Source organism: Trichoderma harzianum (assembly GCF_003025095.1).
Source record: "Trichoderma harzianum CBS 226.95 unplaced genomic scaffold M431scaffold_7, whole genome shotgun sequence".
In the NCBI taxonomy this organism is placed as follows: domain Eukaryota; kingdom Fungi; phylum Ascomycota; class Sordariomycetes; order Hypocreales; family Hypocreaceae; genus Trichoderma; species Trichoderma harzianum.
In genome coordinates, this window is record NW_020209255.1 from 1,054,519 (window position 1) to 1,082,279 (window position 27,761).

Consider the following 27,761-nt stretch of genomic DNA (forward strand, 5'->3'; position numbering starts at 1 on the left):
CGACCGTTGATTTGATTTGTTGCTCCCTGTTGGCTAATCAGATTGTCAGATGCCTCTCCTTGCTCGTGTTGCCGGTGCGACGGGATCCGGGCAAAATCAATACTAAACAAGTTTACAGGCACCGCAGCGGCCCATAGTGGGGTTCACCGCCCGCCACAGCAGGTCGATGCACCAATCCCAGGGACTGCCGCTCATCACATTCAACCACCCGCGGATTTGATTCATGTTAGCACATGCCTTTTGATCATTCACCATCGCCATTGTCGTTGTTGCGAGTAGGCGAGGCTGTCTTGGGTTTGTAATTTTCTATAGCGACGAGCATCAGCATTTGCCGCGAGTAGAGTGCATGGCTTTATGATCTGCGACGACGAGAGCTGGCCCCGGACGAGCGCATACGAATACAGCACCATAGCATCTCGCATTCCCGCTTCTTGGTTACGGCTGCAAAGGGAGGCATCGGAGCAGCGCCATGGCGGAACCGCATCGGTATGCGGAAGAGGCCAACGAGGCCCTGGATCCGGAGCTTCTGTATACAAAGGAATACTGCATTGGTCAGTCTGCTGGTCTTGGGAGAATGGTGTCTTGGAGAAGGTCCCTAACGCTGTGGTGCTCGCAGGCGGTGGTAGCTTTGGCAAGGTGTTCAAGGGGTATGTCCTGACCTGTGCGGGTGCCTCCAGAAATGTTATTTTCTGACTGGGTTTTGCTGACTTTTTGCTTCTCTGTTATCCCGCTAGGGTCGATAAACGAAGTGGTCGCTCTGTCGCCATCAAGATCATCGATGTTGAAAATGCCGAAGACGAGGTCGAAGACATTATCCAGGAAATCGCCATCCTGTCCGAGCTGCAGTCTCCATACGTGACAAAGTACTACGGATCCTATGCAAAGGGCGCCGAGCTATGGATTGTCATGGAGTTTTGCGCGGGCGGGAGCTGTGCCGACCTTATGAAGCCGGGTATCATGGGCGAGGACTACATTGCAATCATCATAAGGGAGTTGCTGATGGGTCTGGACTATCTCCACACGGACAAGAAACTGCATCGGGATATTAAAGGTGAGGGCTCGAGCTCTTCTTCTAGACGAGCGTCGCGGGTCAATCGGTTTGCTGATGCCATAGGATAGCGGCCAATGTACTTTTGGGGGCCAACGGCCAGGTCAAACTGGCCGATTTTGGCGTGTCGGGTCAGCTTTCTGCCACCATGACGAAGAAGAACACGTTCGTCGGGACTCCGTTTTGGATGGCACCAGAGGTCATTAAACAATCTGGATATGATCACAAGGCTGATATTTGGTCACTCGGTATCACGGCTCTCGAACTTGCGAATGGCGAGCCTCCCTACGCCGACATTCACCCCATGAAGGTCCTCTTTCTCATCCCGAAAAACCCCCCTCCGAGGCTGGAAGGAAATTTTACAAAAGCATTCAAGGATTTTGTCGAGCTGTGCCTGCAGCGAGATCCCAAGGAACGACCGACGGCCAGGGACCTTTTGCGACATCCATTTATCCGAAAGGCAAAGAAGACTACATATCTTACCGAGCTGATAGAGCGACATTCCAGGTGGGCGGCGACGCACAAGACGGACGAGGAAGAGACATGGGATGCCCATGAGAGTGCGCCACCAGAGAGAACGCGAGTCAACGAAGACATGTGGGATTTTGGCACCGTCCGACTCGTCAATGACCGTACCGGCGTCGTCAGCCGGGCGCCCATGCTCAACCCGCTCGGTGCAAGTGCTACTAACACGAGGGCCACGCGGAACTCTGCCGATTACGGTGAAAGACGGCGCGAGCCATCCAGCCCAACAAAAATGAGGGAGATGGCACTTCAGCCGAGCGATACGCTCAAGGCAAAGGATCCGGCCAGCGCGGGAGCATCACGGCAATCGAGCCCGCAGCGGAAATACACACCCACTCAACAGCAGCGTGGCTTTGTGTCCAAAGCGGCTCCTCCGCCTCCTAGTCCTGTGGTAATTAAGACTACAAGTTGGGAGGTTCAAGAGACCACCCCGAGATCTTCAAAGATTATCACAGTACCGGCCATCTCTCACCCGGAGCCACCCTCGCCTGACTACGACCGGGAGCTTCAGGAACACTTGCAGCGCGACATGGGGATACTAAACCTAAATATAGATCTACCTGATCCCGTGCCTACACCCTCACCTCCTCCTCCCCCGGCGCCTGCGCATAAGAAGATTTCCATACCCCCTGGGTTTGAAAAGTTCGAAAAGCCGGTGCCGCCTGCTCATGGGGTTTCGCCACGATCAACGAGCGGTAAGATTGCACCGAGATACGACGTGGCAGAAATCCCACCGTTCAGAAACCCTTCGCCAAAACCGCAGCCTCAACCGCAGTCTACCGTGCAGCGAACGGTAGCTCCAGTTGTGCCGCTGTCGCCAGTAGCTCGATTACCGGCTCCATCTGCACCAGCACCAGCACCCGCCCCTGCTCCGGTTCCTGCTCCGGTTTCTGCTCCTGCTCCTGCAAAAGTGTCTACTCCATCAGCGTCGGTATCCTCATTGCGGTCACAAGGCCATTCCCCAAGATTGTTGGAAACATTTCCTTCGCCTCCGGCTCCGAACCCCAACGGAGAGCTCGATGCTCTCAACGACGTCATCTTTCCTGCGCTTGAAGAGGCTCTGAAGCGACGGCAGATTCGGCTCCAGCATATGTACAAGTCTGTGCCCAGCGGTTCAACCGTGTCGTCGAAACAGCAGCGAGCCGAGGCTGCTCATGAGAAAGTTCGCAAACTTGTCTATAAGCTAGCACATGTTTGCAAGGAGATTGACTACTATGATAAAGCAGAACCCGTAGGTATGGGACGGGACGTGGGGAACTTTTTGGAGGGACTTCTTGAGGAGATTTTGGTTCGCGTTGAACCACTTGACGAGGACGAGGCGTAAACTACTGCACAAAACAGAACTCATGATGACGAGATGCTAACGGCCGACACTTGTTTTTGTTTTTGGGAAACGGGAATCAAAGTAAGTATGCTACAACAAAGGGAAAAAAGAAAGACAACGAGGGAAGAGGCATGTCTAAGAGGCCAATCTCAGGATGGGAAGAGGCATGTCTAAGAGACCAATCTCAGGATGGTAAGGTGTTGGATATGAGAGGACGGGATGCGATTGTAAGAGTGATGGAAACTGGAATGAATGAATTTGGGTAAAGCAGGCGTGGTAAAGGGCTGGAATATCTTGTTAGAGGGGAGTCACAGTCTGCTATTTTGCTTTGTTGTATACCGCGGAGGAGTAGCAATAGAAATTTCCGATAGCTTTTATTTTTTGTGAATGAATGAATTGATGATTACAAATTAATGAGGATGCTTGATTTTGATATCGTATAGTGCGAAGTACTCTATCAAGTGCGAATAAGAATAGCAATTACTCGTTCATGACAAGGTTGTCTTTCTTTGCTGCTGTTATATCCTCACCATCCATTAGCGATAAGAAACTACTGTTGGCGATAACTACCCTCGCCTAGTCCCAAACAGGTCAAGCACTACAGCCCGGAGCTGCGCTCGGAAAGACGTCGCATTCCGTTCTTTGTGCCGAACTTTCCAGCCAAAAACCGGGGCAAAGGAACTCCTAGAGGGAAAAAAAGAAAAAAAATCCAGCCAAGCGGAAAATAATATGCGCTGCAGCGGCGGCGCCGGCGCAGGCCGAAAGAAAGTGCTCGGCTCAATTTGGCGTACCAAACGGTCACTGCGGTAATTTGGCCCAGGGCGATTTTTTGAAACCTGTTCGGAAAAAAAAAATACAACTTCTTCTTCCTTTCTTTTTCTTCTTCTTCTGAACATCTTAACTTTCTTGCCTCTCTCCTATCTCTCTTTCTTTTTTACTGGACTAGGTTCCTTGTTTCTTGGACCGTGCACCTCTACTTGATTAGCATCAGGCTGAAATTATCGTCTCTTTTGTCAAGATGCTGTCACGAAGCTCTCTCCGGACCGCCCAGGTATGTGGCTTTGTTTTCTATTTTGCATGTGGATTTGCAATGGCAGATTTGGGAATGGGCTGCAGGTTGGATTGGCAAGAAAAGAGCAGTGGAACGAATGCAGTATACTCTTGGATTGTGTTGTCCTTGAGGACAGAGCAGAAGAGATGGAGGGGCTGGCTGGCTCTGAGCCGAGGTCTTACTCGCGAGATTTTTTTCCTCAATGGGGGGGCCTCTTGGAAGATGCAGTTTGGAACAAAGGATAAACCATAACCAACATCAGAAACTGACTTGCAATGTCATCTACAGGTCCTTCGCGCCGCTGCCCAGCCCCAGCAGCTCAGCCGATCCTTCGCCACCGTCCAGTCCGACATCTTCAAGCCTGCCAAGTTTGGCGGCAAGTACACCGTCACCCTGATTCCCGGAGACGGTATCGGTGGAGAGGTTGCCGAGTCCGTCAAGACCATCTTCAAGGCCGACAACGTGCCCGTCGAGTGGGAGCAGATCGAGGTGTCCGGTGTCGAGGAGAGCGCCCTGCGAACCGAGGAGGCCTTCCGCGAGAGCGTGGCCTCGCTCAAGCGCAACAAGCTCGGCCTCAAGGGCATCCTGCACACGCCCGTCAGCCGCTCCGGCCACCAGAGCTTCAACGTGGCCATGCGCCAGGAGCTGGATATCTACGCCAGCATCTCCCTGATCAAGAACATCCCCGGCTACGAGACCCGCCACAAGGACGTCGACCTGTGCATCATCCGTGAGAACACCGAGGGCGAGTACTCTGGCCTCGAGCACCAGAGCGTCCCCGGCGTCGTCGAGTCCCTCAAGATCATCACCCGCGCCAAGTCTGAGCGCATTGCCAAGTTCGCCTTCGCCTTTGCCCTCGCCAACGGCCGCAAGAAGGTCACCTGCATCCACAAGGCCAACATCATGAAGCTGGCCGACGGTCTGTTCCGCAGCACCTTCCACCAGACCGCCAAGGAGTACCCCACCCTCGAGGTCAACGACATGATTGTCGACAACGCCTCCATGCAGGCCGTCTCCCGCCCCCAGCAGTTCGACGTCATGGTCATGCCCAACCTGTACGGTGGCATCCTGTCCAACATTGGCGCCGCCCTGGTCGGTGGCCCCGGTATCGTGCCCGGCTGCAACATGGGCCGTGAGGTTGCCGTCTTCGAGCCCGGCTGCCGTCACGTCGGTCTGGACATCAAGGGCAAGGACCAGGCCAACCCCACCGCCATGATTCTCAGCGGCAGCATGCTCCTGAGACACCTTGGCCTTGACGACCACGCCAACCGCATCTCCAAGGCTGTCTACGGCGTTATTGCCGAGGGGTAAGTGGAACTCGTTTCTTCTTATTTATATGATGAGAGTTTTTTTACTGACAATTTCTATAGCAAGGTTCGCACCCGCGATATGGGTGGTGAGTCCACAACACACGAGTTCACCAAGGCCATCCTCGACAAGATGGAGACCATCTAAATACCAAACCCAACACAACAAGCCTTACATCAAGCGCAAGGCAAACCAAACAAGACTTATTAAAGAGAAACCAAATTTACCCCAAACACGACCAATCTAACAACCACACCTCTTCTCACACATCTCGACCGGCGTGTTTGGGAACATGATACCTCAAACCTTAGAATCCGAGGCGATGCGGAGCGACGCCGCTGGAAAAGAAAAAAACTGATATAAAGGGGCAGAGCAAAAAAGTTTCAAGGGCCAGAAAAAAATGGTTATTGGGGGGAAGGCGAATATTATTGAGAAATGAGGGTGGTGGTGGGAGAATGACAAGGGGGGTTGTGTAACTATGGTTGACATGAGCGTATGGAGTCTGAATACATAGAATTTTACAGTACATGATTATTGCTATTTTGGCTTGAGTGTCTGGGTGTGATTGGTTTGTTGTCGACGGGACTGCTAACACAATTATTATCTATGTATATACATAATTGTTCGTTGGACTTCCTCGCGTTCGTTCAGGTATGAGCATGGTCCGGCTGATTCAGTGCCACCATATTATATGTCACAGCAATGCCGGAGTTTTCATTTCTTCTTCTTTTGTATATACCACCCAGTCTAATAGATCTATACCTAGTAAAAAAGTAAGTACCCTCTGTGCTCCAAATTTTCTAAATCAAAAAGCAACGTCCAAATCTACCTGTAGAGACAAGTTCGACATGTTCTTCAAAGGCTCAGGCGTCGTCAACGCAGCGACAATCCTGCCAAGGCCCTCGTTCAAATAGTCCATGTCATGCGAAAACACGATCCGGAACCAGCCCGGCTTCTCTGATCCGAAACGCACGCCTGAAGCGAGGAAGACTTTGTGTCTTAGTAGGGCATCCATGACGGCTTGGTCGAGATCTTCGGGCTTGGAATCTTGATGTTTGAGATATGTCCTGCCGAGGTCGGCCCAGATGAAGAAGCCTGCATTGACGCCGGTAGCGTAGACGATGTCGTTGGCTTTGGCCCATTTTACAATGTATTCGTAGTAGGAGCCGAGTTTTTGCTGGTTTTCTTTGATGTAGTTTTCGACCCAGACGTCGTCTTCTAAGGCATTCGCAAAGACATGTTCTGATAGGGATGAGACGGAGGATAAAAGCACGGCGGGAGCTAGTGCCGTCATCAAATCCACATTATGCTGAGAGATGATGGCTCCCAATCGCAATCCATTGGCGCCGAAATCTTTGGACATGCCCCAGAGACAATGCACATACGCCGGATCTATCAACCCCGTAGGATCGATGGAGAGAACAGAGTAGAAGGGTGCTGGAGGGGGATTCGTGTCGATTTTGTTTTCAAATATCGATAGAGCGTAGATTTCGTCGCTGATGAGGTGAAGCTTGTACTTGTTGCAGAATTTGAGAAGATCAATGAGGACGTCTCGGGAGTAGCATCTTCCAAGGGGGTTATGCGGATGACACAAGAGGACAGCAGAGACTTTTTCGCCATTTGCTCGTGCTTCGAGAAGTCTTTCCTCGTATTTCTCGACGCAATTGGCTCCCAGGGGATCATCTTCCCCGAAATCAACGAACCCGAGCTTCGTTCCCGTACGCAACGTCGCATCCCCCGGAAAAGCACCATAATAAGGCCTCCCAAGAAGAATCACGTCCCCGGGATCTGCAAACGCCCACGCCATGTGCTCAACCGCCGAAGTACAACCACTCGCAACAGCAACATGCTCCGGCTTTATAGGAACCACGGTGTTGAGATGTTTGGTGAGGAAGCTCGCGATGGCGGTGCGGCTGCGCTTGAAGAAGTCGCCGTAGGTAAAGGCGGAGGTGGGGACTTTGAGGTTTGCGTGGAGGTGTTGTTGGAGGGAGGCGTGCATGAGGTAGTTTTCTGCGACGCCGAGGTTGACGTAGCCGGATGGGTTGAGGGTTGGGTGCCAGTTGTCTGAGAGGATGGGGCCGGAAGGGTCTGGGGTTGTGAGCTTGGAGGCTCGGGATGAGAGGGCCATGGTGAGTGTGAGAGTGTTTTCTATGTAAGTGGCTGCGCGTCTCTGTTTTGGTATGATGATTCTTTCCTTTATTGTTCAGAAACTGTTGTGAGACCAGATTATATGATGAGAAAAGTTGAGTACCGTATAAAGTTTAAGAGAGTTGAAAGAGAGGAGGGGGCTTATAAGTGATCCATATTTTGGTGAGAGGTGAGAGTAAGATAGTGTTTATTAGTTGAGGACCGCCTTTTAGTCATTTAGCCGGCGAGATACGAGGCCAGCCCCTCAATTCGAGATAGACAAGATGCTACGACTTGGGCTATCTATTTTATTCCCGCAAAGGCTGCTATTCACCGATTATCTTGGAGCGTTTCGGTGAGTCTTTGGCCGAGCGGGTGGTCGGCCGAGTTGCGGACGAGACTTAATTGCCTGTTCCCCGTGTTACTTGGTATGGTATAGCGGGGTTCTCTGCGATACGGCGATGATGTATATACTCGTAAAAAAGTACGAAATATCCAGAGTTTCGAAATGGAGTATTGTCAGAAAGTATCTAATTTTTGTAAACAGATAAAAAATTCAAGGCTTAGATTATTTAAGCAGTAGTAGTCGCTGGGTCAAAGGCTTAGGTGGTGAAGCTCACAATGCGCAAGAAGCTTCAAGTATACTTAGGCTCTATGTCTCATAATTCAGTGACTCAACCAATGCAAAAAAAGCCTTTTCTACACAGAAATACAAAAGGCAGCGACAGCCCCCAGAAACGGATTGTGCATTCCAATCACTCGGCGAATGCTGTTAAAATATTAGAAATTCGACAGCATTTCTACCGCTACAAGCAGCAGCGCGCCGCAAGAGTCAAAACGCACAGGCATTGGCCGGATCGGGGAAACCGAACCCCCGTCCGAAATAAGGAAAAAAACCCTGGCAGCCAACCCCTCCATTGGTCGCATGGCGGGGTGACTCCGATTTCTGCGTATGACTCTGCGACTGTGATATTTTTTTTTCTTATTTATTTTGAACCGGCCCAAGCGCGATATCCTCCGTTTCCCGCAAAAAACAACCAGATACCACGAAAAATCGCACACCATGGCGGACAATCAACCCACTACCGGCGATGCTGCCGTCGATGCTGTCGCTGCTGCCGCTGGCAAGCTGCACCTTGACGAGGTCACTGGCGAGATGATCTCCAAGACGGAGCTCAAGAAGCGCCAGAAGGCCCGTGAGAAGGAGGCCGCCAAGAAGGAGAAGGAGGCTGCCAACAAGGACAAGAAGCCCGCGCAGGCCGCTGGCAACAAGAACGCCGAGGCTGCCGAGAAGGAGCTCACCCCGAACCAGGTATGCGCTGCTGATTGGAGATGATGGCATGCGAAGGCAGCTTTGCTAATCCGGGATGATAATAGTACTTCGAGATCCGATCAAGAACTGTCAACGACCTCCATGCCAAGGGCAAGGCTTATCCTCACAAGGTGCGCTCCTAAAGATACTTGACAACGAAGCCAAGACGACGCTGGTTGCTCACCAATTCATAGTTCCACGTCACATATGACATTCGCAAGTTCGCCGAGGAATACTCCAACCTCAAGAACGGCGAGATGAACAAGGACAAGATGATTGCGCTCGCTGGTCGAGTCTACGTCCGACGATCAGCAGGCAGCAAGCTGTACTTTTACGATATCCGCTCCGAGGTATGCCGTGCCACGCCTCCCTTATTCAAAAACAGTCGAATCCGGGGCTAACGATTTACAGGGCACTCGTCTTCAAGTCCTTGCTCAGGCTGATAACCGTGAGGAGGGCACTCCTGACTTTGACGAGCAGCACCTCAACCTCCGCCGTGGTGATATCATCGGTTCGTACATGGAATTTCCATTGTCCAAGAGCGAGACCTCTTCTAACTCGCTTTAATCTAGGCATTCGAGGCTACCCTACTCGAACCAACCCCAAGAACAAGCAGGGATCCGGCGACTTCTCTGGTGAGCTCTCTATTGCGGCTGTCGAGGTCGTTCTTCTGTCACCATGCTTGCACCAGGTAGGCCACTGTGATCGCGTGACTTCATCCTATTCCAGCTTTCTGACTCGTTTTAGATCCCCGATGACCACTACGGTTTCAAGAACCCCGAGCAGCGATTCCGCCAGCGCTACCTCGATCTCATGATGAACGACAACGTCCGAAACGTCTTCATCACCCGTGCCAAGGTTGACTCCTACATCCGCCGTTGGTTCGACGACCGGGACTTCATCGCTGTCCAGACTCCCATGCTCAACGCCATTGCTGGTGGTGCCACCGCCAAGCCCTTCATTACCCACCACAACGATCTCGACATGGACATGTACCTCCGTATTGCTCCTGAGCTCTACCTCAAGATGCTTGTCGTTGGTGGATTGAACCGTGTCTATGAGATGGGCCGACAGTTTAGAAATGAGAGCATGGATCTGACTCACAACCCTGGTAGGTTCTGAGTTCATCACGTCTTTGTTTGGCATGGAACTAATGATTTCTGTCTAGAATTCACCACTCTGGAGTTCTATATGGCCTACGCCGATTACTATGACCTCATGGACATGACCGAAGAGCTTGTTACCGGCCTAGTCAAGCACGTCCACGGTTCATACAAGACCAAGTACCACAACATCAAGGGCGAGGAGGTTGAGATCAACTGGGAAGGCCCATGGCGCCGAATTGAAATGATCCCCACCCTTGAGGAGTGTGTTGGCGAGAAGTTCCCTCCTGCTGATGAGCTTCACACCGACGAGGCCAACCAGTTCTTCAGAAGAGTTCTCAAGAAGACTGGTGTTGAGTGCAACCCTCCTCTGACCAACGCCCGTATGCTGGATGCCCTTGTTGGAGAGTTCCTTGAGTCTCAATGCGTAAGTTGATTTCCCGGTGTTGCATTTCCTTCCCTTTCCCTTCCTTTGGCTGACACTGTTGCTTAGACCAACCCAACCTTCATTACCGGCCACCCCAAGATGATGTCTCCTCTGGCCAAGAGCTCCCGCAGCGTCCCCGGCCTCTGCGAGCGATTCGAGGCTTTCGTTTGCAAGAAGGAAATCGTCAATGCGTAAGTGTTTCTAACTTGACACTTTACCAATATTACTTGCTAACACATTGTATAGCTACACCGAGTTGAACGTCGCCCTTGAGCAGCGTGAGCGATTCGAAGAGCAGGCCCGACAGAAGGCCCAGGGTGATGACGAAGCCCAGGGCGTCGATGAGACCTTCTGCAAGGCTCTTGAGCACGGTCTCCCTCCCACCGGTGGCTGGGGCATGGGTATTGACAGAATGATGATGTTCTTGACCGACAACTACAGCATTAGAGAAGTTTTGGCTTTCCCCACCATGAAGCCTGAGCAGAACACTGGCTCAACAGAGAAGCCTGCTGAGGCCACACAAGCATAGAAGATGTACTTTGAAAGTCTAAAAAAATCTGGAAAAATCAAGACGAAGAAAAAATGGATAGTGACGAGGGGTGTCCCGTCAACGGATGAAATATTGACGAATATGGGTAGAATGTTGTTCTATAAAGTACAGCATCTTGATATTGATGAATAAAACAATAAGCATTTTCCTCGGAAGCAAAATCTAGACTACTCTAACAAATCTGTGCGGACTTGGAGTTGACCTGACTGATAGAGGGTATCAACAATTTCCTATATATCATATATGTCTAAAAATTCTCCAGAAAGCAAATGCGCCACCAACGCCTATACCATGCATCACAAGCTCGCCATCCAACATTGACATACAGCCCGTTTTTAAAATTGTACACGACGCTTGCGGCCGGTGTATTTGGATGTGGCCTTGACGATCTTGCCCTTGCGTTCCATCTGTTCCTTTTTCTTGACAATCCATACCTTGCTGCCCTTCTTGACCTGGGCGTTGTTCGCCTTGAGCCTCTTCCTGGCGTCCAAAACGTCGACGTTGTCCATGCCGTCCACGACGCCCGTGATGTCTGTGTTGCCGCCCTCGTTGTCGTTGTTGCCGACGGTAAGGACGAGATATAGCTTGACGTTCTTGGTGCCGGGGTCGTCTTCGAGGATACCCGCGCCGAAACCCGCCTTGACGGCCGCCTGGGTAATCATGTGGCGCTGCGTGTCGTTTTTAGGATAAAACTGACACACCGCACGGCCTCCACGACGCAACGAAGCGTACAACCCGTTGAAAAAGCGGTTCAAGCGCCCCGTGGGCGAAGTCTCGCTCGACTCTGCGCTGCAAAGCCACTGAATCGCAGAGATGCTTATGGCGGCGTCAAAGGTTCCCGCGCGGAAGGGCACGCCCTGGCCAATGTCGGCGAGCAAGAGGTCGCCCTCGACGTCGCGCTGCAGGGCGATGTCGAGCATGGAGGGGGAGACGTCCATGCCGACCCAGACGTGGGGCCCGCCGTCGTCGGGGTCGACGGCGGAGAGGATCTCGCCGGAGAGGCCGCTGCCGCAGCCGATGTCGAGGATGAAGGAGGGGGATTTGAGGTCGAGCAGCTCGAGGGCGCGGCGGGTCATGGAGGCTTGGATGTTTTGGATGCGGGAGGAGGTTGTGTATTTGCGGGCTTCGATGTCGTCATAGTGGACGTCGGCCGCGCTGGAGTTTTGTGGTTAGAAATGAGGACGGACGATGATGGCCATGATGGTAGCGTGGGGGGAAAAGAAAGGTTGAGAGGGAGAGGAGCTTACAGGGAGTCCTCGGGGCGAGACATTGTGTGAGATTATAGTGTGAGTTTGTCTCGATTGGCAAGATTGACTTGTAGATCCCAAGCAATGCGCCTTGTGAGAAAGGGTTATGTTAAATGTATTGGTTGTCTTTTTTTCTTGGATCATTCAGGTTGCGATGCGGGTGGGCGCATCGTGAACCATTTTTTTGTGGGTGTTATCGATAAGGATTTGCTTGCATGGCGCATAAATAGCCAGGCTCACATGTGAATAGCAGTCAACATCAACATCAGCTATGGAACGAGCACTGCTGCAATTATTGATTCTTAATTATAGATTTTCTATAATTTATAAATAGGATATCGATGCTCGCTTCTTCTTTTTTGTTTTCGGTCAAGTGCACATTGCACAGCTGCATGCATCTCTTCGTTTGCATCCTCATCAGCTCGCCTCGGAGCGGGAAAAGCTTTAGTTCCGTATGACGACAGACCCACGAGATCCCATGCAGCTCATCCCAGCTATGAGCACATGAACGTGTCCACAGCTAACCTTGTCTAAGACGACCTTGTCTCCTTCTTTTTTCTTTCCACCATTCTTCTTCCCCCAAGCTTCTTTTTGCTTTCATACACCTCGTCGCCTAAATTAAAACTTGTGCTTGTCGATATAAGCTTCCAGCAAAGATGTGGATTCTCCCCCTGCTGGGCTACGCCGGCGCCATCCTCGGCTTCTGCTTCCTGACGCTGTCCATCGCGTCCGGGCTTTACTACCTTTCGGAGCTTGTGGAGGAACATACCGTCTTGGCAAAGCGGCTGCTTACACGCCTGATTCAAATCATCATCGGCGTGCAGGTGGTGCTATGGCTAATTGACGGCTTCCCCTTCTGGGCGACCGTTTTGGGTATTGTGTCGCATGTCGTCTACCTGGGCAACATGAGGAGGTTTCCTTATGTGCAGCTCACTGACCCGCTGTTCCTGCTGTCGTGTGGTATGAATTCGAGCTTGACTTATGGATATAGAGGTACACTGCGCTAACATGGATCCTAGTGTTGGTGTTGCTCGATCATTATGTGTGGTTCCGACACTTCGCCGACAGCCAAGCGCGCGCTTACAACCGAACCTCGTACTATGAGCAGGTGGACGTCCCGACGTTCACCATGATTGCGTCATACTTTGGCCTGTGCGTTTGGCTGGTGCCATTTGCGCTGTTTGTGAGCTTGTCTGCGGGCGACAATGTGCTGCCTACAATGGGCACGGAGCCTGTTCGTGGCATGGAGGGCAAAAGCAAGCCTCAGGGTATGGTCAAGGCCGTTGTCGACTGGGTTCGCGGCTTGATCGGGGATATGGCTGGGTCCGGAATGGACCGGCCATAAGAACATGTTGGTTCTCTTTCTTGGAGACGATTGTTAATACGCTGCTACGAGGCCGGCCGGCCAGCTTCGATCGAGTTTCTGAGATGAATGTCGCGCCGAGCATCTAGGACGATGCATCTCTGGAACAAAGACCCTTTCAGAAATAAGTGGGCTTTAATCGCTAAAGTCTATTCCTTTGCGAGGGACCAACTCGGCAGAGATAAAGTCTCCCTCTCTTACTTCCTCAATGTCTCATGCCCTATCATGAAGATTATCGAGCCTTCTATTTACCTTTCTACTTTCGGCTGTGGAAGACGAGACTGGCACCCCGAAGCTCTTACAGGCTGGCAGCAGTATTCAAGCCATCGACTCAGACGATTATCCCAATACTGAAATGACCTACTAGCGGCGATAGTCAACGTTGGCTACCTACCCCTCGACGATAGTATCAATCTTATGGAACGAATGAACTCTGGCAGCAGTGGCATCATGACTAGCACATCCGATTTTCCCCTGATTGCTTCAACAAAAGAAAGGATAGACTCGATGGGACCGGCCTATTCTTTGGTCCATTATGAGTGGGCTGCAGCTCGTGGAATCGTGAGTGCTTTGCGATTCCTGGCCGTCGGAGTCTTTAATAACATATTCATATGCAGGACCAAGAGATTGACGCTGCAAATCGCATATAATTACCATTCTGGAATTCATGCCTCTTGTGTCTATCTGAGATGGAGGAGTTACCATTCTACTGATACTGAACTGTTGTTGTATTCAATAGCCATTACTTGCGTTGGGCCCTTGGCGTCATAGGTAACATGTAGCGTGTTCTGTCACTGCAATATGCGCAATTCTCTTGCAAGACTTGATTAGATATGAGCTTATAAAGCTCGCTATGGAGCATCTTGTCATCAATATCCAAGAGATTTGTTTACTACTGCCCGTAATCCTCGATGCTAGACTTCGTGTTGCACTCAAGGAGCTGATATTGAAACCGAAGAGATGAAGAAAACTCGACTATCCCCAGATATGTAAGTGCATTGAACGAGTGCGTTGAACGTCAAGCATGCGTCTTGCGATAGGTGCACCGTCGTGTATGGTTACAAGCGCCACCAAATCTCGTATCGTAACCCTTTACCATGCGTAGAAATCCTCAGAAAGTCCATGTGTTTATGTCGTAACTCGTCACACAATACCCTTGCGGCCCTGCTGTACTCTTACACTTATAATACATGATTGCAGCCAACGCGCATCTCACTCCTTGCTGCCTGCGCCTTGCCAGAACTTCTTGTCCACCTTGTCATCGGCCGCGGTGTGACCATGGTCGAATTTCTTTTCAAAATCCTTGTTGCTAATGTAACCCCAAGTCAGCTTCGTCCCCCAAGGCTTGGAGTTATATAAGAGGTTGTTTGCTTACTGCTGCCGGACTTCCTCCTTTTGCTCCTTGGTGAGCTCCTCCGACTTATTAACGCCAGGCATGCTAAGATTGGAGATCTTGGGCTGGGGAACGGTGCTGCTTTTGGGCTTTTGCTCTGGTTTTGAGTCGCCTTCTTGCTTGATGGCGGGGACGAGGCGAGGGACGGTTTGGTGGAATGGGCGGATGGAGGTGCGGATGAAGCTTGTGGAGGGGAGTTTTCGGAGGTGCAGAGTTGAAGCCATTGTGTTTTGTGTTTCTGATGATTGTAAATGTGAATGCAATTAAGTTTGAATTTTTTGTTATGTAGAAATTGAAGATTTAAGTGGTTTCGAGCTTTACTTGTAAGCTGTTTTTGGAGATTTGCCTCCTTGGGTGGTGATCTGGTGTTGACGTCAAGGGGGGATGACATCATCAGTGTGGATGAGCTTTGGGGTTTCAGTAAGCGAAATCAGAATGATGAGCGATTGAGATATGAGATGTATTATATTTTTCTATTAAATTGATTTGGCTATTAATTATTCGCTATTGTAAAAAAGAGACGATATCGGTCTATGTGGGAATTAAAAATGAGAAAACCAAATGAAAGACAGGTAAATCCAGACAACGTTTTGACTTGATATTATATAACAGCAGCAACAAAGGAAACAAGTATTAAAGATGATGTCTTAGGCTTCGGGGGCAATGCGGATAAGAGGCGATCCCATACCGGCGCCCTTGCCCCAAGCCTCGTGAGCCTGCTTGATATCGTCGAGTTCCCAGACTGCCTTGATGGGCACTTTGATGGTGCCCTCCTTGACCATGTCGAGCAGCAGACGGAATGTAGGCTGGAAAGAGGACTGGTTGCGGGTAATTCCAAAGAATCTGGTCGTCTTGTTGGACCAAAAGTAGAGCGCCTTGAACAGCAGCTTGAACATGGGGGGCCAAATGGAGCGCGTCTTGCCGTTGGTCAGAGTAGAGAGGTTGTTACCGTAGGCGACGACGACGCTCCTCTCGGCGCTTGACAGGATATCATAAGACTCGTCAAAGCTCTCAAAGCCTAGGGCATCGAAGACGGCGTGAACACCGCCGAGATCTTTCATGGCGCGCATCCAGTCCTTGTTGGTGTAGAGGAAGGGATGGGCGCCAGCTTCTTTAAGAGCGGCGTGGTTTCGCTCAGCGGCAGTGCCGTAGACGGTTGCACCCTGGAGGAGGCAGAGATACATGATGCCTTGGCCGACAGCGCCGCTAATACCGTGGATGAAGACGCGCTGGCCAGCCTTGACCTTTGCAGTGCGGTTAACCATGCCGTAGGCAGTAGTCCAATCAAGAGCCATAGCAGCAGCTTGCTTGGGATCAACGCCCTCGGGAATAGCGATGAGGTGCTTCTCCTCAATGTTGATGTACTCTGCATCCGAGTCGTATTTGGTCATGGCGGTGACCATGTCGCCGGGCTTGAACTTTGAGCAGCCGGGCCCGTTGGCGGTGACCCGGCCGGCGAAGCAGTAGCCGGGGGTGAGGGGGGCAGACTTTTGGAGGGGGTAGATGCCGAGGCGCATGTTGATGTCGGCGCCGGAGAAGCCTGCGTAGTAGATTTTGACTTGGACGTGGTTTTTGGGAGGGGGGGCGATGGTGGAGTTTACGATTTCGAGGCTGGTGGCAGCAGGGCCGAAGGAGGTGATGACGACTTTGCGGTTGGGGATGGCCATTTTGTGAGTTTGTGGTGGTGAAGTTGTGGTGTAAGTGATGAGATTTTTCTCAAGAAGTGGCAAGATGTTGTATTAAATAGAGAAGAGATATTAAAGGATGATGATGCTTGAAGGTGATGATGTGTAAGAGATGCTGTTGCTTTGTTGCTTGATTGCTTGTGATGCTGAACAGATCTTCCCATCTCCAGGACCGGCGGCATCACGTTCTATTTATTCCCCCTTGGACCATCGCACGCCATCACCACCCACGCCAGCACCGCCCGAAAGTGAGCGTCATGGCAGCCCGGATTAGGAAATCGCGAGAACGAAGGGCCCCAATAACCTTAATCGGCCCCAGTTCACACCGTCAGCCCGGGGAAATATTAAGGACAGCGTCAAGCCCTGTGGAACTCCGTGCTCCGTGCTTTTCTGCTGCCCCTGTTTTTGGTTTGGTAGAGTCGCATCCATGCAGCTGGATTTTTGTCGGCGGCACGGAGGCTAGCGAGGGGGAACTTTGGGCCGGTTGGCGTTTGTGGCTGTTTTTTTCTTCTTTGTGGCGCGCTGGTGGCAGCTTCAGTACGCGTATCGGAGAGGTAGTTTTGGCGTCTTTTGCTTGAGTTGTAAATCCATACAGAGCCGGAATATGGAGCTGAATATTGTCAAATAAAATGTAAATTTTTTTTAATTTAATTGCTAATGATACCTTAAAACATTATTTGCCATTTTTCTGCCTCCAAATTGATATTCATTTCGGCGAATTGCTCACCTTCACATCACCAATTCCCATGTAAACGGAAACCTTGGAGGTACCTCCGTGGCATCCACCGATCGGTGCCAGCCGCTGCCGTTCGGGTAGATTTCTGCCCGCGTGGCGCTCTGGTGGCTTGCCCGAGCTGCACTCTCTGCATGCTAAAAGCTGGCCAGCTGTCCTCCGAGTCTCCGACCATCAACTCTTAGAGATTAATCAAGATTCGCTTAAGAAAATTCTCGTCACTAGACGCGCTGCCCGATGACGACGCCTTCGTGGAATCCTTGAGACCCAACAGCACATGCCTCGTAATGTGAATCGATACATGTCCACCGTGACTCACGATGTCATTCATTGGCCCCGGCCATGTTGAGGCTACTATGCTCTATCTTTATCAATTACGGAGAACACGAGATGTTCACCCTTAGCACCTCCTACGGAACCTGGAATCCTTCCACTTGATCCTTTAATCATCTGCCGTCCACCGCCAGATGATACGGCTTGCGCATTTCGCTTCGTCGGCCATGGTCTGCCTGGGTAGTTGATGGATATCTCCTCTTATGGAGACATCACGGGTAACATACCCGACTATTTCGCTTTCAGAGGACACATTTGCTCTTTGCCCTGCAATCTACCGCAAGACCGTTAAGAAGCAATCTGATGGTTCGATGACCATGTGCCACCCACCGCTGGCGCTGGTGCGGCTGGAGCTAGGCCCGGGCCTGGGTCCGTCCACCTCCTGTGACAATCGCAACAAGCTTCCGACATGTGAAGAAGAAACCGGCCCTCGTTTTCCGAATTCATCAAGATTAGGAGCGGCTTGGATGTCGAAAAGTTGTTATGCGCATTCGAGCAACAGCTTCGGCTAAAGATGGAACATGCGAAGCTTCTTTGTGTTGCTAAGAACAGACGCTTACAACCTCCACCGTGCATCGATATCGATCTACAAAGGATTCATTAATTCTGCATGCCAACTTTCCGCTTCGCACCCCACAAATGCGATTAAAAATGAGGCTGTTAGATGCACGAACTTCACCAATGATGCCATTCATGAAAATTTGCATTTTTTGAGAGCAGAATATTCGATATCTACTTGTTATACTTGCTACAGTTGCCAACTGCCAGTCTATATCCTCCCGTTATCCATGCAAAACGTACAATTCAAAATCCACCAAATTTATACCGCTACAACAAAATCATCTCATGCCTGCGAGCTCTGCGATCCCAGCCTCATCACCGAAGCCAACTTCTGTCTCGCGCTCTCCTTATTCCGATCAACCCTCGGAGTAGCGTCATATCTCTCGCCGTCCTCGAATCCTATCTTTTGCGGTCGCGGAGGAGGAGGCGGAGGCGCATGATGCGGTGCCGATTGGGCGGTCGTGTAGTACGATTCATCCCACTCCTGGGCAGACGTTACCCCGTTGGTCTGGAAATTCTGCTGGCTCAGTTGAGGAGTTGGCGGCGTGGTGTCGACGCTCATTGATGGTCGGGGTCGCTCCTCTCGTCTCTTGCGACGCACTGGAGGATTTTGTGATGCGAGAGACTGCTGAGCAGTCTCGTGTGTTGATGCCACCGAAAAGCGCTTGGAGCTGTAGTCATTGCGAGGCTGATCTTCTTCATCTGTTGCAACCTCGTCTTCCATTTCATCCTCGTACGCTCGTAGCTCGCTTCTCATAGCTAGGCTGGCACAGATGCTTCGCGCCTCCTCGATGGCTGCTTTTCTTGCCTTCAAGGCCGTCCGGCGGTCTCGCGTCTCCTTATTCTCCGCGGCGATGGCCTCGACGGTGGCGTTCTGCATGCGTAGAATCTCAATCGGGTTGAACAGTCCGAGCATCCGCAAAAGCAAATGTCTCTCGACAACCTGAGTGATGGTGTTGCGAGTGAATATCCGCGCCGTGAGATCGTAGTATATGAGCATCTTTTCGAGGACTTCCTCTGCCTCGGTGTAGGTGCCGCCATTCTGGGTAGCTTCTGAGCGCCATCTGATGAGACGTTGTTCGTATTCAGGATCGTACGGCTGGATTTCCAACTCCAGGTCGTCAGTCAACCTCTTGAGCTCCTTCTCTGCCTCGTCCATCATTTCCTTCATCTTGGTCTCCAAGAAGTGGAATCGCAGAGGATCCCTCATCCTCAAAGGCCAGACATGGTCAATCACATCGGCCAGGAATTCGTTGCAAATGACTCCGACGTTTTCCTTGTACTCCTGAGCAAGAATGGGCCAGTTTCGAGAAAAGTCTTGGAATAGTATATATGGAGCCCTAGGGTTGGAATCAAGGGGAAGTTCATTACCCCGAATTTGTCGCAGCAGCGGCTCAACTTCCCTCTGTGCAAACTCTTTCTTAGATTGGTCGTCGACGACTCCCGCGGCCGGCAAATTCATGCCAGAACCGGAAGAGGCAGAAAAGTTGACTTTGCTGCCGTGCTGGCGGAATAGGCGCGAGAATCTCTCGCTCTCTTCGCGGACTCGTGCCCTCAGCTTCTGCGGAGGCGTTCCCTTGGGGCTGGATTTTCTTGCGAAGAATGACTCGCCGATTGGATTCTTGTAATTGCCATTGACAGCAGGTGTGACGAGATTGCCTGATGCAGAGAAGAGCTCGCCCATCTCGAAGCGCATCTCCTCGATGGTGTCTTTTCCAGAGCCCATGGCCTTGAGATCAGATTCGCATTGCTCGAGGACCTGTTGGATCTGTCTTCGGAGCGATTTGACATGCTTTCCCACATGTCGCTGGAGCTGAGAACTGAGCTTCTGTCGCAATGCTTCGATCCCCCACATGTGAGGCGGCAGGGCGGCCCATTTGCCCTTTGTGAAGAAATCTGCTTCGCGTCGCGATCGTTCTTCCGCAGAGGACCAGAACTCGCCCGGCCCTGGGTTGAGGAGGATGTACCAGCCGAGCTTGAAGTTGTTTTCTCGGTCTTTGTTCGCGACAAGCTCGATGAACTTGTCCTCGAGACCAATGCCTTCTGTCATGTCCGGCTTTGTCAAGACGCCAATGGTGCGTGAGCCAGAAGGGTCAAAGTGGCGAGCTTTCTTCAATATCGGCGCCTGCACGTAGTCGTTGTTGCCGCCGATGACGGCCAGGATGATGGTCCGGCTGCTCTTCATGTATCGATCGGAGAGCATCTCAATGGTCTGGATGTCTGCCTCAGACTGGTCTCGATTGGCCACACGAACAAGGCCGGGCAGGTCAACGAGACTCAGCATGGGCATTTCCGGTCCCATCTTTTCGACAACAAGGATATCGCGAGCGGCGAAGCGGCCTGGTATGCTGCGCGGCGCGATGAGTTCTGTAGCTTCTCTCATCATGGCGTCAAATGGCGTGTCAATGCCAACATCGCCTCCAAACTGCAACATGCGAGCCTGCTCATTGTAAGGTCGGTTCTTGTCTGGAATAATGGACACCTTGAGATTCGTCTCCTTTGCTCTCCTCAGGCGAATCTCCGTCGCGAAGCGAGTACAAGCTCCGGCGTCTCGGGGGAAAGGTGTGCCGCTGAGGGCTTCGAGGACAGAGCTCTTGCCGGCGGATTGGTCGCCCACAACGACAATCTGAGGCAGTTTAACATTGTCTAGCTGGGCGAACTGGAGCTTGTCGATGAGATCCAGCAGGCCCCTCTGCTCGTCTGCGAGACCTTGGGCTTCGAGGGAAGACCCGAGCGTAGGGGCCATGGCGGGATGTGCGGATTGGGAGTTTAACAGCATAGATCCCATCACCTTATCAATTGAAGTAATAGGAATTGAGGATATATGAATCAAAGAATTTCTTGTCAATTGCTAGAAGCTGAGAATGCCTCTTATATACAGGAGTTATTAGAACAAGGAGACCACTGTAGGCAGGCCTTGGCGGGTATGAACGGCCCTCTTAGGCGTCGTTTCGAACGCCATGATTTGCCACTCCTCCCGCTTTGTTGGTGTGTTTGTGTTTCCGAATTTGCCCCTGGGTTACGCGTTTGCGTACGCATTCACTCGAAGGCAGCCATTTAGTAGAATCTGGTGGGATTTTAAGAGCTACTAAGGTAGATTTTGGGGTACGGTACTCCAGCGTGACGAGTACAAAAGCGCAGGCAGCCGGTTAAAAGTGTGGCGAAGTTATATGTGGCGCACTAGTGTGGCTGTGCAAGCCTGTTTACTTGTTTGCCGAGGCTTAAATGTTGAATGCCACTGCGGATGTAATTGTTGAGACTGGGCACATGGAATTACTCCCGATGTTAGGTGGCAGTGCTAGTCCAGATCCCAAAATTTAGATGTGCTGTATATCCAGATGTTTAAAGAACAAGGTATAGCTCAGCAGGAGATGCTCATGGTTGGGAATGCCCTGTGACTTACATTACCCGGGCGGGCGCAGTAGGTAAGTCAGATAAACGCCCGTAGCAATCCGTAGCAGCATGCAGCGCTCCATCAGTTAATACCTTTAGTTGCGGCATTTCACCAATTTTCGCAGAAATGTTAACAGCTGGAAGAAAACTATTCCAATGCGTGCTGAATACGGCATCAACTCATCCAAGGCTCCGTTCAATATATTCTTGAAAATGCTGATTGTCTGGAGCCACGTCCCCTCCAGTCTCTCCATCTCAGCCAGCCCCATGGTGTAAGACTTGCCCAATTCAGCCATGGATAGACGACATATATATTAGGCCATATTAATTCTTGTAATATAAAATGCTTAAAAAGTCGTCTCCCGGTGTGTTTTTAATAAAGATTAAGCAGCAAGTATTAAAACAAAAGGTACTCAGAAAAAATAACGATTATGCCATTCGCAGAGTAAGTATATTATTATCCTACATAGGATTAATTGGTAACCGGGCTCGCAGCAACCTACCAGTTCAGTTCTCGGACGAGAACGCCGAAACCAAGGTTGGCACGGTCAAAAGCTTCAATATAATTACTACGCTCACTTTAATAATTATGCACGATCGAGATAAAGCTGACGAGAAGTATAGGACGGGATCTATACGCTTGAACTCGAAGGAAACGAGGTCGTAGAAGTGGAAGAGGCGAAAGTAATGGAGATCCAGCTTCAGATGGGGGGTAAATGATTAACTCAGGTATTTGGCAGGTAGGGAATGAAATATAAATACCTATTAATGAAACTGCATGGTCAGGATGAAAATCTCTTACATGAATGCGAGGACGAAGTGGATTCTTCGCGACATACACCTCTCCACCGTACGGCAAAAGCAAAGTGTAAGGATGCGATGAATTGATCTTGTCTTACGGAGCCGATATAGCAGTAGATGTTGCAATTCTCTAAGACAAGGAGAAAGCTGTTAAAAATAGCAAGAGGAGGGATGTTGCAAAAGATCATCTCCACCAAATTGCATTAACTACAGCACTCTCCATCTAGATTGCCGAGAAACGCACCAATCTCTCAGTCAGCTACAGATACCAATTCCTACCTAGGAGTTTCCTCTTTGCCGAGTTAGGATACTTGACTGCATAGCCTTAGACAGAGAGCCGGGCAAATCCACCCCGCTTGTTCTCTTCATGCTCTCCGCTCAGCACAATCACTTACATCCGGAGAAATGCTGATTGTCTGGTGCCACGTTGACCCCAGGCCTCTCCATCTCAGCTAGCTACAAAACGGCACCATCGCCCGATTGAGCCAGTGACAGTTTGTTTGATGATGGTATGATAACCGTGCCATAAAACAGTTAAATGCGCAATCTTTCGGCACATTTTCGTTTTCGTTTTCTAAAAAGTCCCAGGCACCAATCAATAACAAAGACCATCACCCAGGAAATTCCAATCATCATGAAATACCAAGTGTAAGTGTATCGCTATGCTGCTCAGGTATCATTCATTCATAACCATGTCGCAGAGGTGATAAGGTCTAATTCGATATGTCTGATGGGACAGTTATGGTCGGCATGGTCGGAATGTTCTTCGTAATTACTGCCTTGCCCTGTATAAATGTAGACAATTGAGAACAGGGCTGACAAATAGAATAGGGCGGGAAGTATATGGTAAACGTCGGCAACTACCAGACTTATTCAATTGCGGAGTCGGAATTGAGGCCGCACAGGGGTTAATCGTCCAATTCATTCTCTACAAGGCCGGCATTCACTTAGACGCGGTTATATACTGCCAGGATAAAGTCAGATAGAGCATTGCTTCTCACAAAAAAACCCCCCCTAGGCAAGCATCCAGGCGTATATATCAATTCCAGAAGAAGCATATCCACTATGCGTAACCTTTTCAAATGAAGAGCAATCTTTTCCCAGCCTCAATTCCTTTACTGCCACGCATCTTCAAAATTCACTTTCGAAAGAATTTTCTAATCGTGGTAATGGTAAAAATAAACACAATTAAAAGAATTGCCACGTACAACAAATATTTTGCCAAGGGAAACAAAGCAAACCGAAGATTGTTCGATGCCACTGCGATATTATCCAGCAGCCAGACAAAACGGCGAAGAACCGGTGAGAGAAGATAGCCAAGAGCTCCTACCACAAACAGGCCGATCGAGCCCAGCAGGCAAGAGACCGTTGCCGCGCAAACATACCACATTTTCTTATTGTCGAGTAGTGTATGGCGTGCCTTTTCATTGCGGGCCATGGCTTTGGTTGGAGTTTTCTGTAGAACTGTTCCATCTTCTCTCTTCGTGCTCTCGTCTGGCGAAGAAGGGGTTGGCGTATCCTCAGTACAGACCATGTTATTTGCACAAACTTCATCTTTCCTTTTGTCTTCATCGCAAGTTTTAGTTGGTTCGTCATTACCCACTGAAGGCTCTTTACTTCCGTCTTCAGTTTGCAACGAACAAATCTCTTTCTTGCAATCATCGCCTTTGTCCTTCAAGTCAAGTTGCTTAGTCTTGCAGACAGATTCCGTTGATGCTTTGCCATTCGTGCTTTCAGGTTGCGAAGAACAAATCGCTTTCTTGTCATTTTCACTTTTCTCCTGTGCGCCAAGCTGTATATTCTCGTAGACGGATTTCGTTGATGTTTTCCCGTTCGTGTTTTCAGGCTGCAAAGAATGAACACATGTCTTGTCGTCATCGCTTTTCTCCTTGGCCTCAAGCTGTTTCTTCTCGCAGGCGGGCTTGGTTGATGCTTCCCCCTTCGTGTCATCAGGCAACGCCGGACGAACCATCTCATTGCTTTTTTTCTCTTGCTTTTTCTTATCAACTTCGCGTGGTTCGCCTCGGCCAGAAGGTTTCGAAGTTCTCCATTTGTTACTTCCAAATAGTGAAAAGTGTCCCATTGATTCCAGCCCGTTTCCAGCACCTCTGACCATAACTATGCTCTCGTTGAAAGCCTTGTACATGGCCACGTTGAGCTCTTTATCCGAAACGATCGAATGTGCTGTGGATATCGGGTTAGTCATATAAACATCAGACATCTGGAATCATTAAACCGACCGTAGGCCAGCACGTCCTCCGATCCTTGGCACTCTGGTTTAACCAACAAAGCAACGCCTTGTACTGAATGGAAGGCCCTGGTCGCCACCGCTTGACCAAGTCTCATTTTCTTCAGGAAAAGCCAAAACCGGGTATTGGACTGTCCCTGGTGACCTGTTAAGAGTCGCTCCAGCTTCTTGCGGCAACTAGATTCGTATTCAGGGGAGCCATAGTTCAAATCGACACTCATGGTCCAAGTCTCAAACATGATAGTTGCCGCTGCCATATCGCTAGTAAAGGTCTCGTCTGTTCCGCCTGCCACACATTATTAGCATTTCAGCCACGCAAAGGGTAGAAGCTCCATTACCTAGTTTCTGATAAAGTGTCTTATGATCCAAACCAGTGCCATCTTTTCCATGATTTGGATGCTCCAAAAATTTGGTTGTAGCAACGTTACGAATGTGTAACTGGTCAAGGTCGCCATATTCCTTTAGCTCAAATGTCCATTTGAAAGGAATCTCTCTTCCTTCGCGCCGCATAAATTGGAACAAGCCCCTGATGTAGCTCAACTGTTGGGCGCCGTGTTTTTCGGTCAATTTCTCTCCTATTATGCATGGTTCTGTTAGATACCACGCTATCAAATTCAGAAACGCTTTCTTTCTGAAAAAGATCATTCTCGAGCCATGGAACGCGAGATCAATCAAAAGACTGTTGATGATTCGGACGTGTTCGGCAGATATTTTAAAGATTGTGAAGTAAAAATTGTCACATTCGCACAATTTCTGGTCCTTTCCAATCCTTTGGACCAGTTGTCCATTGACCTCTTCCATTGGAGTAATCATTGCCTTTCGGATGGGGAGATTCTTCAATATGGATTCATTTCCATTGCCAAAGTCGGTCTCATTCTGGGTTTGTCGCACCGTAGCAACTGGATTCTCACTGTCGATTAACTCAGGCAAAAGGTTGTACCGCAAGACTATCATGAGCTTTGGCGAAATAGGAGCAAACCTGTGAAAGCAAGGAGCTAAGTCCACATGGTTCATCATAGCCTCAATCTGGTAAGCTGCGATCTTCCCTTCGGTTACGTTGCAGCAGTTGTCCGTAAGGATAAACTCGTCGACATGGTCTTCTGGTGTGCAGATAGTCATATACATCTTATTCATATGATCAATAAACGTGTCGGCAATGGGGAAGTAGATGCTGTGTTTGATGAGCTCGACCCAGATCCCTGCCGGATCAATCTCCACATCAATGATTATCTCCAGGCTCTGAAGCCAGACATCAAGCGGCTTTGTAAGCCCGTAAGTTTCCATGAATTCCTGCAACCACACCTTATCATCCCCATCGTAATCTTGTACGTTGTCGAGGTTGTATTTTCGGTGGTATTGCACGCTACGCAAGGTAAGCAGGAACATGAATTTGCGTAAGAAATCATTGTCTTTTCTTGTCAGACATATGTTGTCTCTGCCGTTTTTATACGTCTTGACGATCTTGCGATAAATGAGGCTCGCCTTGCTTTCTATGGCGGCAAACTTCTTCTCGAGATGGCCATGGTCTTTCAGCAGGTTTTCGGTGTCCTCGTACATGTCCTCCATGCCACAAGTACGTCGTACAGCACATTCTTCCAGGTAAAATTCGCCAGAGAGGTGGAGGGTATTAACCGCTGGCTCTCCAGAATACATCCCAGTCTTGGCGTTGCGCTTCTGACCCTTCGCCGTGTCGTGGGAGTCGGGAGAAACATATTTGTGGGCAAAGTTCTTGAGGAGAAACTGAGGAATGAAATGTTGATACTGATGCGACGGCTTGCTAGCTGCGATGTTTGGTTTTGCAGGATTTGGCCCGACGGCGAGAGGATCAGGTTCGGTAGCCATGTTGTGAGGCTGGAATGTTTTTGTTGAACGGTGAACCCCCGCTTCAGCTGGCGGGCTGGGATCATGATGCCTGTTTCAAATTCATGTACGAAGAGCCAGACAAGCCAATCGACGCCTCGCCAGCCTGCCGGTCAGGGATCAACCATATTCCATCGTGCCGTGCCGACCAGGCTGTGCACATATGCAAGGGAAATGAACCTATCAACGCTTTCGCTTCGGTTGGCGGGAAGTGCAGACAGCTGTTCACCTCGATGTGAAGCATAGCGCAAGGAGGATAACCTGCTACAGCAATGCTCTTTTCGATCTGTATTATACCGCTGAATTGGTTGTGCGGAGGATTTGACGTTGCAATAAGGCACAACTCTTTATAGTGAACTGTAAGATGATTCATTGAGTTGGTTCAGAATTGACACGCTCGAGTGACAGCAATGACGCGTGTAGGTGACAAGTTCCTCAGGCACTTTCACTGCAAAGAATGCAACATTATCTAATATTCTCAACCCCGCAAGTAAATGGACATCTCACACACAATGCAATACTGCATGGAACATACTATTGATACGTAAGGCTGAATGTATGCAGCTTGTTACTCAAATCGCCCTCCGCAAGCAACCAAGTTACCCTGTAAACCGTCATTTGACGTAGTATTGTCTAGCCAGCAGCCCGGATTCAATTGAATTAGAATGGTAAACGTCAAAAGTAGAAAGCTATAGGGTTTGAATCATATACGAGATGATTTGGGACAATGAGAGTATTGGGGAACGAAATAATAGTCTCACCTGGTAATCGCCTCGTATCCTCAACTAACAGAATAGCACACTTTATAAGTGCAGCCGTGCCCTTGAATCAACTGCCTATCTATTTATAGTCTATTACCTGTCCTCTAGAGTCGGTATATTACAGGTATATTTCGTAGTTTTTCAAGCTCTGTGAATCAGACCGCTTATTCAATTTTCAGATAATTTGGCTCAATGTTGATGTCACGAGGCCCTCCAGCACAATCTCCCATTATCAAACTAACCATGCGCCCAGGAAATTCTCGTAAATATCTCACACGATTATCAGCCTTGAAAAGGCTATAAAGATGCTTAATTTGTCGCTCGTACTTAGGCCCATACACTCCGCCTTCCTACTTGTGACAACAGGGATCGCGGAATCCCGGTCATAAGGCTTCTCGGTCCGATTTGCCTAGGACTGCAGACATGAGCTGTTTGCTAGCAAATAGCTCAACTATTCCCGAGATGCATATATATCAGGGTTCTAATAACACGTCTCCATTTCAACAGCTACTCTCCGCAAACCTGGGGACTCGACATCGCACCATGATAGGCTCGTGGCCTATCATACAGGCCTCACGATGCAGCCACATCGCCCACTCCAAGATGCC

General features: G+C 50.0%; 10 protein-coding genes across 10 annotated transcripts; 4 read left to right on the plus strand and 6 right to left on the minus strand.

Moving 5' to 3' along the window:
* Window positions 1–169: 169 nt before the first annotated feature.
* On the plus strand, window positions 170–3,312 carry M431DRAFT_508953 (hypothetical protein). The gene is made up of 4 exons (XM_024919198.1): window positions 170–551; window positions 617–647; window positions 735–1,051; window positions 1,120–3,312. Exons 1-4 carry the CDS (start codon window positions 470–472, stop codon window positions 2,895–2,897), a joined length of 2,208 nt encoding a protein of 735 aa, XP_024773582.1. The 5' UTR covers window positions 170–469; the 3' UTR covers window positions 2,898–3,312.
* Window positions 3,313–3,693: 381 nt separating this feature from the next.
* Window positions 3,694–5,783, plus strand: M431DRAFT_508954 (hypothetical protein). The gene is made up of 3 exons (XM_024919199.1): window positions 3,694–3,948; window positions 4,237–5,255; window positions 5,319–5,783. Exons 1-3 carry the CDS (start codon window positions 3,916–3,918, stop codon window positions 5,401–5,403), a joined length of 1,137 nt encoding a protein of 378 aa, XP_024773583.1. The 5' UTR covers window positions 3,694–3,915; the 3' UTR covers window positions 5,404–5,783.
* M431DRAFT_508956 (hypothetical protein) lies at window positions 5,585–7,545 on the minus strand. Its single transcript, XM_024919200.1, has one exon. It carries the CDS (start codon window positions 7,382–7,384, stop codon window positions 6,062–6,064), a length of 1,323 nt encoding a protein of 440 aa, XP_024773584.1. The 5' UTR covers window positions 7,385–7,545; the 3' UTR covers window positions 5,585–6,061.
* Window positions 7,546–8,446: 901 nt separating this feature from the next.
* Window positions 8,447–10,754, plus strand: M431DRAFT_87845 (hypothetical protein; the record flags this gene model as incomplete). The annotated part of the gene is made up of 9 exons (XM_024923839.1): window positions 8,447–8,695; window positions 8,761–8,826; window positions 8,890–9,045; window positions 9,107–9,206; window positions 9,268–9,386; window positions 9,443–9,806; window positions 9,864–10,225; window positions 10,292–10,416; window positions 10,472–10,754. 9 exons carry the CDS (start codon window positions 8,447–8,449, stop codon window positions 10,752–10,754), a joined length of 1,824 nt encoding a protein of 607 aa, XP_024773585.1.
* Window positions 10,755–11,110: 356 nt separating this feature from the next.
* Window positions 11,111–12,045, minus strand: M431DRAFT_6183 (hypothetical protein; the record flags this gene model as incomplete). The annotated part of the gene is made up of 2 exons (XM_024921596.1): window positions 11,111–11,930; window positions 12,023–12,045. 2 exons carry the CDS (start codon window positions 12,043–12,045, stop codon window positions 11,111–11,113), a joined length of 843 nt encoding a protein of 280 aa, XP_024773586.1.
* Window positions 12,046–12,678: 633 nt separating this feature from the next.
* Window positions 12,679–13,367, plus strand: M431DRAFT_6184 (hypothetical protein; the record flags this gene model as incomplete). The annotated part of the gene is made up of 2 exons (XM_024921597.1): window positions 12,679–12,982; window positions 13,042–13,367. The coding sequence occupies 2 exons, from the start codon at window positions 12,679–12,681 to the stop codon at window positions 13,365–13,367; spliced, it is 630 nt and encodes a 209-aa protein (XP_024773587.1).
* Window positions 13,368–14,597: 1,230 nt separating this feature from the next.
* Window positions 14,598–15,002, minus strand: M431DRAFT_6185 (hypothetical protein; the record flags this gene model as incomplete). Its single annotated transcript, XM_024921598.1, has 2 exons — window positions 14,598–14,694; window positions 14,761–15,002. 2 exons carry the CDS (start codon window positions 15,000–15,002, stop codon window positions 14,598–14,600), a joined length of 339 nt encoding a protein of 112 aa, XP_024773588.1.
* A 223-nt stretch (window positions 15,003–15,225) lies between these two features.
* Window positions 15,226–16,882, minus strand: M431DRAFT_508962 (hypothetical protein). The gene has a single exon (XM_024919201.1). It carries the CDS (start codon window positions 16,443–16,445, stop codon window positions 15,426–15,428), a length of 1,020 nt encoding a protein of 339 aa, XP_024773589.1. The 5' UTR covers window positions 16,446–16,882; the 3' UTR covers window positions 15,226–15,425.
* Window positions 16,883–18,227: 1,345 nt separating this feature from the next.
* M431DRAFT_508964 (hypothetical protein) lies at window positions 18,228–21,137 on the minus strand. The gene has a single exon (XM_024919202.1). The coding sequence runs from the start codon at window positions 20,834–20,836 to the stop codon at window positions 18,374–18,376; it is 2,463 nt and encodes an 820-aa protein (XP_024773590.1). The 5' UTR covers window positions 20,837–21,137; the 3' UTR covers window positions 18,228–18,373.
* A 2,285-nt stretch (window positions 21,138–23,422) lies between these two features.
* M431DRAFT_6188 (hypothetical protein) lies at window positions 23,423–26,374 on the minus strand (the record flags this gene model as incomplete). The annotated part of the gene is made up of 3 exons (XM_024921600.1): window positions 23,423–24,468; window positions 24,525–24,818; window positions 24,871–26,374. The coding sequence occupies 3 exons, from the start codon at window positions 26,372–26,374 to the stop codon at window positions 23,423–23,425; spliced, it is 2,844 nt and encodes a 947-aa protein (XP_024773591.1).
* Between the last annotated feature and the right edge of the window lie 1,387 nt (window positions 26,375–27,761).